Source organism: Schizophyllum commune (genome assembly GCF_000143185.2).
Source record: "Schizophyllum commune H4-8 unplaced genomic scaffold SCHCOscaffold_1, whole genome shotgun sequence".
Classification (NCBI taxonomy): Eukaryota; Fungi; Basidiomycota; class Agaricomycetes; order Agaricales; family Schizophyllaceae; genus Schizophyllum; species Schizophyllum commune.
Window position 1 is genome coordinate 1,509,649 of NW_026089538.1, and position 12,447 is coordinate 1,522,095.

At 56.8% G+C, this 12,447-nt stretch overlaps 6 protein-coding genes across 6 annotated transcripts; 2 read left to right on the forward strand and 4 right to left on the reverse strand.

The window, feature by feature from the left end:
- Positions 1-3: 3 nt before the first annotated feature.
- SCHCODRAFT_02524459 (uncharacterized protein) lies at positions 4-2,911 on the forward strand (the record flags this gene model as incomplete). Its single annotated transcript, XM_003036026.3, has 14 exons — positions 4-93; positions 144-244; positions 300-558; positions 611-825; positions 877-923; positions 974-1,086; positions 1,136-1,199; positions 1,251-1,440; positions 1,489-1,556; positions 1,609-1,726; positions 1,777-1,795; positions 1,844-2,031; positions 2,083-2,686; positions 2,740-2,911. The coding sequence occupies 14 exons, from the start codon at positions 4-6 to the stop codon at positions 2,791-2,793; spliced, it is 2,130 nt and encodes a 709-aa protein (XP_003036072.1). The 3' UTR covers positions 2,794-2,911.
- Positions 2,912-2,949: 38 nt separating this feature from the next.
- On the reverse strand, positions 2,950-5,030 carry SCHCODRAFT_02482695 (PLP-dependent transferase; the record flags this gene model as incomplete). Its single annotated transcript, XM_003035219.2, has 9 exons — positions 2,950-3,015; positions 3,069-3,326; positions 3,375-3,503; positions 3,557-3,655; positions 3,714-3,824; positions 3,883-4,134; positions 4,196-4,551; positions 4,605-4,778; positions 4,829-5,030. 9 exons carry the CDS (start codon positions 5,028-5,030, stop codon positions 2,950-2,952), a joined length of 1,647 nt encoding a protein of 548 aa, XP_003035265.1.
- Positions 5,031-5,300: 270 nt separating this feature from the next.
- On the reverse strand, positions 5,301-7,635 carry SCHCODRAFT_02605682 (SET domain-containing protein). Its single transcript, XM_050344177.1, has 9 exons — positions 7,350-7,635; positions 7,156-7,301; positions 6,940-7,104; positions 6,864-6,891; positions 6,673-6,818; positions 6,419-6,616; positions 6,190-6,367; positions 6,020-6,139; positions 5,301-5,972 (listed from the first exon to the last, which is right to left on the reverse strand). Exons 1-9 carry the CDS (start codon positions 7,621-7,623, stop codon positions 5,434-5,436), a joined length of 1,794 nt encoding a protein of 597 aa, XP_050202798.1. The 5' UTR covers positions 7,624-7,635; the 3' UTR covers positions 5,301-5,433.
- A 107-nt stretch (positions 7,636-7,742) lies between these two features.
- SCHCODRAFT_02605685 (DUF726-domain-containing protein) lies at positions 7,743-9,907 on the forward strand. Its single transcript, XM_003036025.2, has 4 exons — positions 7,743-8,028; positions 8,086-8,765; positions 8,817-8,969; positions 9,021-9,907. The coding sequence occupies exons 1-4, from the start codon at positions 7,761-7,763 to the stop codon at positions 9,699-9,701; spliced, it is 1,782 nt and encodes a 593-aa protein (XP_003036071.2). The 5' UTR covers positions 7,743-7,760; the 3' UTR covers positions 9,702-9,907.
- On the reverse strand, positions 9,750-11,189 carry SCHCODRAFT_02661242 (DNA glycosylase; the record flags this gene model as incomplete). The annotated part of the gene is made up of 4 exons (XM_003035217.2): positions 9,750-10,040; positions 10,094-10,267; positions 10,315-10,699; positions 10,756-11,189. The coding sequence occupies 4 exons, from the start codon at positions 11,187-11,189 to the stop codon at positions 9,750-9,752; spliced, it is 1,284 nt and encodes a 427-aa protein (XP_003035263.2).
- Positions 11,190-11,474: 285 nt separating this feature from the next.
- On the reverse strand, positions 11,475-12,368 carry SCHCODRAFT_02694943 (uncharacterized protein; the record flags this gene model as incomplete). The annotated part of the gene is made up of 3 exons (XM_003035216.1): positions 11,475-11,659; positions 11,709-11,832; positions 11,880-12,368. The coding sequence occupies 3 exons, from the start codon at positions 12,366-12,368 to the stop codon at positions 11,475-11,477; spliced, it is 798 nt and encodes a 265-aa protein (XP_003035262.1).
- Between the last annotated feature and the right edge of the window lie 79 nt (positions 12,369-12,447).

The following is a 12,447-nucleotide window of genomic DNA, read 5'->3' on the forward strand; positions in this document are numbered from 1 at the left end:
AACATGGCCGACGTGCAGGAGCATCCTGCTTCGGTGGCGCAGACTCCGCCGCCTTCGAAACCCGCCAAACGGCGCTACGGCGCGTCGTGTGAGGTACGTCTGCTTACAGATCGCGGAGGTCATTGCTCACGTCCCCCCTATAGGCGTGCAGACGACGAAAGCGTCGCTGCGATGGCAAGGGTGCCAACGGCGTCTCGCTCTGCAAGTACTGTCCACAAGCAGGGATTCCCTGCGTCTTCCCGCCGTGAGTCCATCAGCGCAGTCTCATCGACTTGCCCCTCGATCTAACAACTGCGCAGTCGCTCCGGTGAGGCCTCGCGCATCGGGCGTGCGTACTCAGAGCTCGAGACATGCAAGGAGCTACTCTTCGGCCTCGCCCGCGCGAGCGACGACGACAGGGAGCGCATGTTGAGCAAGTGGATCACCAAGCAAGAGGAGAGCGGGATGTCCTCATCGCGGGGTAGCGGGAGCGACCGCCCCACCAAGCGAGCTCGCCGCGACAGCATCTCGACGATCATGAGCACCACCGATGAGCACAACACGTCCGAGCACCCAGAGGTGAAGTCCCCCGCCGATCAGATGGACGATCATGGGTCTGATCTCCGCATAGTCACCTGTGGGGGAAGTCCACCCGGAGAAGGACATTGCGCCGACGATGCACGGACTCATCGTCGCCGACCACAACCATCGGCCGGTGCTCCCTTCCATCGACAACCAGTACGATCAGACGTTGGCCCGCCTCATCGACTTCGCCTGCGCTGGGTCGGCGAACCTGGGTCCTCCGACAGTGGACGAGGCTCGCCTCATGCTTGACAGCTACTTTTGGTACGTTGGCAGTCTCTACATTCCTGCTCACCTATTGATGACCTCCCCAAGCTGGCAGAACCCTCGATACATGATTCTTTCCCGACCCATCCTCGAGAGTGAGTCATCAACATCTTACGACCCGAACTCGTCGCTGACAACTCCTTAGTGAGCATACAAAACATCGACGAGCAGTTTTGCTCAGAGTTCTTGCTCTGCTCACTGTACGCGGTGGCTTCGCGACACCTCCCAGAGCTACAGTCGCGAACCGACGACTTCTCGGTCAGTACCGGTGGTCAACACGCTCAGCATCGTTCTTAACTGCCCTCAGATAAAAGCCCACATCCTGCTCGCCGCCGAACTATGTAAGCCTAGTTCGTTCGCAACGGCGCAAGGTTGGTACTCTTAATCACACCCTTGTAGAAGTTGATTCACCATTCCTTCAGGGTTGATTCTGCTCGCCGCAAACCTCGCCACGCAAGGGTCGTACTCGCAATCATGGAACATCACCGGCCTCGCTGTCAGGCTGTTTGGTGACTTGGGGTGTACTGCCGACATGGTTCCTTCCGCCGACATGGACGCCGCCGAAGTCCTGTCACGACAGCGAGTATACTGGACTGCATACGTTTGGGACAAGTACGTCAAGCTTTACACACAATCCCCACAACACTGATCCGTCCGTAGGTCCCTCTCGCTTGCTATGAGCAGGAAGCCTACGCTCAGGACGAAGACGCCTCCTCCAGACTTCTCAGGTGTTTGGATAGTCTCTCGTATCCCTATCGTGTCGCTCAACCCGCTTCATAGTTCTGGACGATCCAGTAAACGCGTGGAAGCCCTTCTACACGCCGTTCCAAAAGGCGACTCAGCGGGTCCACATCCCTCCTGTATTTCCGCCAAGCAACGAGATGACTACCTTCTATCAGTGCGTGTTCATCGTGACTACCTTGGCGTCTTAACTGACGATTCTTATAGCGTCTGCCTTGCTTACCAGGTATGCAGAGTCAAGCAAACGCTCCTCGCTGTCACTGACGCGCTTCAGTTCCTGGACGAGATCATCGAAGAGATATACGAGCATCGAGAACGAAGGCCTCTGCAGACGCGCTCCTTCGTGCTCGACATTCGCGACCGTATCATCGGCTGGCAAGGTTCGGTGCCGCCGGAGATCCTGCTGGATACGGAGGACATTCCAGAGCTACCTGTTCCCCCACCTCACATAATCGAGTTCAAGTACGCCTGCTGGTAGCAGTTCCCTTTATCGACTGACACTCTGTTCCTTAGCCTTCTCGTTCACACCACCTGGATCCTCCTCTATCGCCCTTTCCTTACAGAGGAGGACTCCGCTACCGCCATCCCTCACTCGACGACCGCTTGCCAAAAGTCTGCAACCGACATTCACTTTTTGTTGCGACTTTACGAGTCGAACTATCCGCTTTCGCGCATTTTCTATCTTATCATCTATGCCGCCTTCTGCTCCGCCACCATCGACATGGACCTAATCACGGACGAAGACACCTCGGTTGCGGCTGCTGCGCGTTCGCGTCTGGAGCTCACCCTTCGAGTCCTCGCTGTGGGCTGCAAGTACGACCTGCCGGGTATTCAGAAGTCCGTCGTAGCGCTGCGCAATCAGCTGGACAAGACCAAGCCGTCGAGTAATGCAATTTCGGAGGACAAGGCGCCCGTGAAGGTTGAGACCGAACTTTCTGCCCTCGACATATCGCCGTTGCTGCACGTAACTTACGAACCGTCTTCGGCGTTTTCGACGTCGCCGAGTGATGGTGAGTTCGTCTTTGGGGAGCCGCCTTACCTCGGCAGCCCACTGTTTGGGTCGAGCGTGGACTGGAACCGACTGTTAGCGGAGCATTGCTCGTCCAAGGAGAATGCGGTGAGGAACCTCGAGATCTTTCGTACCTTCGCCTCACTGAACATATGTTGCAGGACCTTGACAACTTGCCGAACTGGCCGGCTGAAGCTGGATTAAACTTCTTCTAATATTTTGACAGCGGACTACATTAGCTAACCTGTACTTCAACTGTACAGTATATAGATTTCGGGTATTTACTGGTACTGTATTTGGGCTGGTCGTAATTTGCTATGGTTCTCGGGCTACATTGCGCTGTTGAAGCGTGTCCTTCGTCAAGACCTTGATCACGTTGTCCATTCCTCTCTGAAGACTCTCTCTACGCGCTGGATGGCTTCGTCCATGTTGTCCCTCTGTCACAACGCATGATTAGGAGAGGATTCGCTACCATGATGGATAGGCTCACCGTCATCAAGGAGAAGGACATGCGGAAGAAGGCGACCCCAGGGGTATCTGACTGCCCCGCCTTCTCATGTCCTTGCCAAGGCGTGTAGTAGGTGCCGGGAGTCAGAAGGACCCGGGCCTCTGCAAGCTTCTCCCAGACCTCTGTCGTCCACTTAGCCTCGGGCGACTGCGCGTCCGATCCGCCATCCGATGACGCCAAGATTCGTTGGAAGTGGGCGTTACCGTCGAGTGGAATGGTCAGCCACACGAACATGCCGGCCTGATTCAACGTGAGTACCATATATGGCGGATGGAAGCTTGCACTCACCCTCGGAGGGACGAACTTGAAGATGACGGGTCCCTGACAGCGCCCGGTAGTTTGCTTGAGATACACCGGGACACCGTCGGCTGACATAGAGTTCCAGTCGACGTCGAAGTATCTGTCTAGGAAACCGCACTATGGACCACTTAGGTCAACCGGACGAGCAGCGAATTGCCGGAATCACTCACCATCCAGTTGCGTCGAGCAGTGTATGTATCACGCAGATGTTTGACCCAGGTCAAGTAACCGTCATCGCCCCAGGTGGCCAGTAACTCCGTCACGATTGCCTTTCGGACGTGATGCAGTGTAAGCTCATGGTCACCTTGTATGAAGCTACAGACTAACCTGGCTCCATCCAGAAGGCGTCTGAGTGAGCGCCTCGTTCGCTCGGATGAGCCGCTCCGAGAACAAGGAGTTCGCGACGACCCAACCGACGCGGAAGCCGGGGGCAAGCGTCTGCATCGCGTTTCATCAGCCGCGATGCTACGAACATCGCTAGGCAAGACGGACTGACCTTGCTGAAGGTGTCAAGCCTGACCACTCGCCCGTCGTAGTCATACTTCAGGAAGGACGGTTCGAGCGACTCGAGGAAGGCAGGAATGTTGACTGGCGCATCCGCGTCTGCCGGCGGTCCACTTCGCGCCTGCGGATCGTAGGTTGGGAATTGCAAGAAATAGTATGGGTCGTCTTCGCATATGATGATGTCGTGGCGCACGCAGATCTCGTAAATCTTTGCTTTGCGCTCGGCGGTGAGAGTGGAGCCCGTCTGTCGATGCGCGCGCGTCAGTCTTCGGGAGGTGCTTATGAACAATGCCAAGCTTACGTACCGGGTTCTGTCCTGCGGGAATGCAGTATAAAAGGCGCGGCTTCTTCTGTTCGGGATGGGTCCTCTCCCAGTTCACGAGCAGTTCATCCAACGCATCGGGCACTATACCGTCCTTGTCGAGCGTCACCGGAGCGCTGACGCAGCCCATAGGGATCCAGACAGTTTGGCTAGAAGGATAGGTTTGCCCCTCGACAAGTATGGTATCTCCAAACTCGACGAAGAGCGAGACGACCTTATTCCAGGCGTCTGTACTGCCGTGCGACAGAACTATCTCGTAGTTGCTGTAGGCGGGCTTGTAAAGCCTCTCGACGAACCGCTTGATCGTGCTCGTCAGAGCGGCAAGGCCTCTGGCGTCGCCTGCATGTACATGAGTCATGGACATGGACGGAGTTAGTAGGCGGAGACCTTACCGTACTGGAGTGTAGTTGCCAGGTTGGTGCTATGCAGCCCATCCGCATTCTTTGGTACAGTAACATCAGTTGTCCGAATAGAGGCGATATCAGAAGTGGTTGCCAGTCGCGTGTCGGAGTCGTATGCAGAGACGTTCATTGACAGGAAGGGGAACATTTCGGGATGAGGAAGCCCTGTCTCCCGATGAACAAGAGTATGTAGCAAACGGCGAAGCTGCACCGACCTCCAGCGAGACTAAGCATGCCGTCGAGGCCCATATACCTGAAGATGTCCTTCAGTGGACTAGGGGCCCTCGAGCGCGACAGCTTGTTGAGGTGGTGGCGCAGGTGTTGAAAGTCCACCCGAGGGACTTGCCGAGCCTCGCTACTCTGCGTAGAAGCAAGCGGCTCGACAGAGGCAGCTGTGACGTCTAGGTTTCCCTGCATGTTCCAGGTATGCCTGATTCGGGGAACAAGGGTGTGAAGGGAAGGTGAGTTCTCATATGAGTGAGCGCCATTTAATATGATGACTCTCCGAGTCACTTTTGACTGCTCAGTCAGCGAGTCCCGCGATCTTCGCATGGAACCCTGCGTATAGGCTTGACTCGATCACCTGGCCGGACCTAACCCGCGGCCAAGGCTACCACAACGGGCGCTTAAGCCAGCGGCACCCATCGGCATACCCTGCTGCGCTATGCCGTTCCACCGCTGCCGTATGTTGAGATCCGCGATCGACCATTGCACAGCGAGACCATACGACATGGTGACTCCATACAAGGAGCGGTAAGACGTTACAAGCGCGCACATACAGACACACCTATCGCTCTGGGGATCAGGCATCGTACCAACATCACGCCCTCTTCGGCGTGTCGTTCAGTGCGTTTCTGACTCCGTCTCTCCACACCTCCATTTCCTTCTCCAGCGCGGCCAGCGCATCGCGCACCGAGCGCCCGACCTTGCCTCCTTCATTCGTGCGCCCAAACCCGATAAGCAGCTCCTCCCGGGCGCGCAGGAGTGTTTCGTAGGCAAGCTTGAGCCGCGGGGGACCGGTTGGAGGGAAGGCGTCGGGGCGAGGGAGGCCGTCCGTGAGCGTGTTTGCCGGCTTGGCCTCCATCTCGTCTACTGCGAGGAGCTTTCCAAACTCAGCAAGTGCGACGCCGCGGACAGGGTGCCCCTCGGTGAGGATCATGGAGAGGCCTTTTGTGTCCCTCGCCGCGGTGCGGATGGCTTCGTCGAGGATGTCCTGAGAGGGCGATGCCGAGAACGCGCTTATAAGGAGGGATTGGTGCAGGCGCGAGAGACCAAGCAGCGGATGGGACGAGGGCACGAGCTGAGCGGATACCAGAATGGGTATTAGGTTCGTCGTGAGCTGAATGGCTTTGGCTGGGTCTGAGGGAATCGTGAGTCCAGACGATGAATATCTCTGACTCGCCTACCTTTGCTCTGAAGAGCGGTAGCCTTATTCAGCCCCTCCTGCCCGACTCTGGTAGCGTCCAGAACAGCATCGGTGTCTTTCACTACAGCCTTACAGTTCGCGCATTGAGCAAGAGGGTTCTCTATCGAGAGTGATAAGCAGAGGCAATAGGTATTCACGGTCGTAACGGACCTTCGATTGGCAAGGGGCACATGCCTCCGCACGACTTCGGGCACCACAAAGCTTCCCTTGCGTCTACTGGCGGCGGCGTCTTGCATAGAGAGCACTTGCAGAGGAAATTGTACCCCTCCTGCAGCTCACGTCTCCGCAGAGCTCGCGGGAGGGTGGTGTCGATGTACGACGTGAATATCTGAGTAAGAAAATCAGTAGGTCGACCTTTGGTGAGAAGGAGAATACCTGCCTGCTCATCAGGCTGTATATCTCGGATTGCCACGACTGAGATCAGTGGCTCGTCCGTAGACGGTGTTTTCGAAGCGCGCGGAAACACAGTGGCAGCATTGGGCGAGCAAGAATGATTGACGAGCGAGACCAGCGGCGAAACGCAGGCGCCAATGGGCGTGAGATCCGGAGTAGTCACCGAGTACGAGTTCGTTGCGAACTGCGAGTCTAGGGTCAGTCGCAGCATGCAGGCGCAGAGAAAATCGGCGCACATACACGAGAGGTCAGGTCAAGCAGATCGCCCGGTGAGCTGATGCCGAAATCTTGAAGCCCGTCCGGAGACGATAAACCAAGGTACCGCACCAAGGAGTGCGAGAGGTGAGTGTGAAATTCGTAGCCGGAAGGCTGCAAGGATTTCCTGTCTAGCAGACTGAGTTTCCTGTCAGAGTACGAGGCCATTTACCTACTGGACTGCATCGCCGCGATTTGTTGAGCCTATACACGGGTCAGACTGTAGAAGATGCACACTGTTCAGTCGCATACCCATGTGCTATCCAACCCTTTCTTCTGCCTCTTCCAGAGCAATCGCCCGAGGCACCTCACGGCGTCCGAAGGTACGGACACCTCAGCAGCCGGTGCATGCTTCGCCCATTCCTGTAGCGCAGTGCACTCACGTTTGTGAGTGGCCCAATCCTTGTTCTGACATTCCTGTTCTCGCGTGAGTGAGCGAAACGGCGAGATGAAGTGTTTGTTACTGACAGAATTACAGTAATGGACGACACGGCAATGCGCACAACGCTTCAGTCCAGCTTCGGGTGCCTCTTCGAAGCAATTCGAGCAGTACGAGGCCAAGTTCTGCGTGGTAAGGACGGATACGTGTGGTTTGACCGCGATGATCACGGTCCCTGAAATTCTGTCAACTCCAGTCGATGAGGGCATGGCAAAAGGCTCACCCCGCTTGATGGGCTGCTTGGCCCACAGACCGCGTCCCTCGCTCGGACTGCTTCGTATATAGAGATACTCAGGTATCCCGTGCAAGTTCTGCAGTGCAGCTTCTACGTCCGGCGAAGACTCATCTTGGAATTGCATATGGACATCGGCATTCTCGACAGTGGTAGGCTCTGGATTTACCGATGTCTCCTGGGCAGCGCTATGCACTTGTGGATTCGTAGCAAAAGATCTGGCGTCTTTAGCCTTGCGTGCAGCACGGAGATTGCTGAACGACATGATGGAATCGAGCAAGTTCTGAAATTACCTTTTCCGGAGAACAAGGGCAATGCCGAAAGCGGTGATGCATGTCGTCATGAGTGATGTGGCGTATGTCGAGAACATCTTCTCCTCGTCCAGCAACTTCCACCACGGCGATGTCCACCAAGTCGCCCGACCTGACGAACTTCTCGTCAGCTGAGCTCTCTGAGGACGAGTTGGATAACGTCTTTCAGCACATCTTTCGCCGATTGGCAGCGTATCGCAATGAGGCGCTTATGTACGCCGAGCTCGAGTGCATGCTCGCATCCGGCTCGGAAGATATGAAGACGAAACGGAAGGACGCCTTCAGCGAGAACATAGATAAGTGGGCTCAAACGATAGTCGACCAAGCGTGGATCGCCTGCCATCCAGAGAAACCGACAGGTGAATGAAGACCCAGCAGCGCCTTCATGTGCGCGTAGGCTGAGGCCTAGTTCGCAGAAGACAGCCCCGAGCTGGACCGACTAGCAGAGACATCTACTGGCAGACTGCCACCTCTGCCGGACAAACGCTACCTTGAGAAGATCATGAACAGCATTCTGTTGCTCCTGGTCACGACGCACAAGGAATACTCGGCACGAACCCGCAGGTTTCTCTCTGAATTCGGTCCTCTGAACGAAGAGGCTATCGTTGCCACTCTGAAGGACCCGGACACCGCTATCAAGAAGGCTCAGGACGCCGCTGAGAAGACGAAGAATGAGCACGCTGACAACCGCAAGATCTTCCGTCGGGTCGGTCTTGGACTTGCTGCAGTAGGCGGCGGGGTCCTCGTTGGCGTCACTGGCGGCCTCGCTGCACCTCTGGTTGGCGCTGGAGTAACGACGATACTCGGCTGGGTCGGCGTCGGAGGCACCGCAGCTGGGCTCCTTGCTAGTGGACTTGCCGGGTCCTCAGTCGTATGCGGGGCACTGTTCGGCGCCTATGGCGCGAAGTCCACCGCGGACATGGTCGGGAGGCATACGAAGGAGATCACTGATCTCGCCATCAAGCCTGTGAGGCCGCGCAATGTGCACGATACGATGGCCGTACGCTTGTGCATTACCGGTTGGCTGACAACCCCGGACGACGTGACGGCGCCGTGGACTGTTTTCGGCGGTGATGACACGTTTGCTCTGCAATGGGTTCGTATTCGCATATTTCTCATGGACCATGTAGCTGATGTCCTTGTTTAGGAAGTGCAAGCGCTAGAAGAACTGTCGAACGCACTGTATACCCTGGTCAAAAGCTACAGCCTAAAATATGTAAAAGCCGAAATCATCAAGCGCACCGTCCTCGCCAACCTCATGTACAGCCTCGCACCCATCGCCTGGCTCAAAATCGGACAGGTGAGCCTCCTTCGTCTCCTACACTCCATTCCACTCACCCCCCCTCCCCAGATCATCGACAACCCCTGGATGAACGCCACCGCTCTCGCCGACAAAACCGGCCTCGTCCTCGCCGACCTCCTCGCCCAGCGCGTGTTCGGCAGACGTCCCATCACCCTCGTCGGCTACTCCCTCGGCGCCCGTGTCATCTTCCAGGCCCTCAAACGCCTCGCGCAGTTCCCACCCCAGGACACCGGGCACCTCATCCAGGACGTCTTCCTCTTCGGGACGCCCGTGAGCGGGGACCCCGCCGTCTGGACGGGCATCCGGCGCCTGGTCGCCGGACGCGTGGTGAATGGGCACTCCGCGAACGACTACGTGCTCGCGGTGCTATCGCGTGCGTCGAGCGGGCAGTGGGAGATCGCAGGCCTGCAGCCGGTGCAGGTGAAGGGTGTGGAAAACGTGTTCTGCGAGGAGGTGAATGGGCATACGAAGTGGCGGGGGCTGATTGGGAAGCGCTTGTTGGATTGTGGGGCGCCGGGGGTTATTGAGGTGGAGGTTGCGAAGCAGTTGAAGGAGGTGGCGGATCAGTTGAGCAAGGAGGACGAGGATATGACGCAAGAGGAGGCGGAGAGGATCGTGCAGCAGGGGCCGCCGAAGGAGGAGAACGAATGGGCATCCATTGACGAGAAGGGACCGAAGCCAAAAGCGCCGTCATCGAAGCGGAAACCACCTCCAAGATACGAGGATTGATTGTGGGTATACAGGTTGTACAGTATAGGACAGAGTTGCAAAAGGACTTTAGGTTCGCTCGACACGCTTGCGCTTCCTCGTCTTGATGCGCTCGGCCAGTGATAGCGAAGAGTCCTCTGCCAAAGACGCCGAAGTCTCTTCTGTCTTGACGGCGAAGTAGTCGGATGGCGCAGGTACTTCGTCAACTGCCTTCCGCTTCGTTTTCCTACCAGCGGGCGCCGGGGAAGGCGTGATAGGCGGTGTTGGCAATGGGGCATCGAGTAGCGCCTTCCCCTTCGTTGGCGTGGGCGTTTCAAGCCCGTACATTGCGAAGGCACGTAAATCAGATGTGAAGAGCACCTATGCACATGCCGGTTGGTCGACGGACGGATGTAGAAGTGCAATGACCTTACCGAGTGCGCCCAACCAGCATACTCTCCCCAGATGCCGACGAGCTTGGTGTTCACCTCGTCGTAGATCTTCGGCGTCATAGGGACTTTGCCGTTCGTTGACTTCCCGCCCACCTTCAAGCCATAGTGCTTGGCAGCTATCTGGTGGACGTGCGTGTCGACAGGGATGACTTCGCGCTGTGATCTTCGTTAGTCGAAGTCTCCCAAGACGTGTACCTGCTCACCTTGTCCAAACTCATAAGCAGTACGCAATCGGCAACCTTCCTCCCCACGCCCATGAACTTCAGCAACTCTTCCCGAGCCTCGTTCGTCGATCTGGTCCGCAACCCGCCCAGCCACCGGTCTGCAGCCGCAGGATCTTCCCCGTGCGCATCGACGAGCATCTTCGCCGTCTTGTGAATGAAGTCCGCGCGATAGCCGAAGCCAAGTGCGCGCAAGCGTGTCGCCACCTCTGGTTCAGCTAAAGCAGAGGGCGGAGGGAATGGATGATAGGTCTCTAGCTCGCCAAGCGCGTTGGGTAGGGAGAGCAGGGGAGGGGAGTATTCTCTGCAGAGGTTTTGCACCATCTTGGTGATGCGGCTGATGTTGTTGTTAGAGGAGCAGATGAATCTGGGAAGGGAAATGGTTATAGTACGAGGCGGGGGAATGGTTGAGGGCAGACGTACGAGACGAGGTTCTCCCAAGGATCCTGGCGCAACATACGGATGCCCGCAAATCTATCCTGTATCTTCAAGAACACAGGGTCCCGCTCAGCCCATTCACGGTATAGCTTCACCAGGTCCACATCTAGCTGGAAGTAGTCCCTTAGCCAAAGCAAGGTCTCCGCGTCCTTGAGCTTCGATGCGGTGTCCGTGGGTGTAGCTTGCGGGAAGACAGAGCAGTAGAAGAGGTGGTCAGTGGATTGCCTCAGGCATACGACACGGTCTTTCAGGCAGAGACGGTATTCGTGGGGGAGGTGGCACGCAGACGCGGCTGAGTCTGATGGCAACTCCAAGATTGACCAGCGAAAGGATTGGCCGCATTTAAGTACTGCAGCAAGGGAGAGCTGGATTATAGGAAGGGGAAGAGCCTGGAAGCCGGCAGGGATGGACGCGGCCATGGTAGCGAAAGACAACAGTGAAACAGCTGCGCGTGACGCGACTTGACGCGTCCATATATTTTCACGCGACCGTGTCGCGCTCGATCAAGGCAAGGGTTTAACACACTCGGTTCAGAAGACGTTGGCGGCTGCGGGAACATCTGGTAGTTTGTATATTGAGCTGGAATGATGAACAGAGGACAGAGATATAGTACATTGGGATTTGCCCCTATATGCAGCAAGAGCAGCGTGAACGCAGGATACCAAGGTAGCGCAATAGGCATAAGATTATCTATGTGGAGAGGTTCAGAAGTCCATGTCGACGTCCATGTCCATATCGTGGATCATATCTGCGTCGGAAGACGGGTGCTCGGTAGGGAGGTCGTCGTCCCAGCCACCCTGGTTGGCAAGCTCTTCTGCGTAAGCCTCCAATTCGGCTTGTTCGAGGTCCTCCGGTGTGAGCTCCTCTTCCGGTGCGTTGGCGGCGGCTTCTACGAATCCGTGAATAGGAGAACGAATATCATAGAGCAGCCCACGCACCAGCTTCTTCCTCTGCCCACCGCTCCATGGCGTGGGGATCGTCGCTGCCAAACTCGCGAGCATACCAGCGATCGAACGACCGCTTGTCCTTGCAGTTGTCGAAAGCGACGACGCGGCGGAAGAACTGGAGACCGTTAGCCATACGCACACTGTGCATGGCGCGAAACGCACCTCATCATTCATAATTTCCTCGTCTTCTTCGTCCTCACCATCGTCCATGTCCATGTCGAGGTCGAACCCGTCGCTGCTTGGTTCACTAGACGCATAGCGACGCTTGTTGATGGACCGTCGTCTCGCTTGAGCGGCACGCTCGAGGCACTTTGCCTTGAAGCGATCCCGCAGGAAGGTCTTCTGAGGGTCTTCGCTTGGGGACGAGTTGACGAACAGCTTCCGGCTCCCACTGCCACCAGACAGGAACACCGAGCCGCCACCGCTAGCACTGGGCGGAAGGGGAGTTCGTGAGTTTGAAGGCGTAGTCGGACCAGTTGCTTTGTACTGCGATCTCCTCCGTCCTGAACAATGGCCAAAGGAGGGGAGTTCGGCGTTATTCGCAAGCGGTGACGAGTTCAGAGGTTGGTAGGGCGGTCGCCGCGACTGCATGAGCCGCGACGACGACGGAGGGGTGGTCGGAATGGCAACATGTGCAGTGCTGGTGGACATTTTGGCTTCAGTGCCGCAACGCATAGAGATAAGGAGCCTGTCAGTGAGTGGCGCCAACATACGCGTTACGTCACATGTC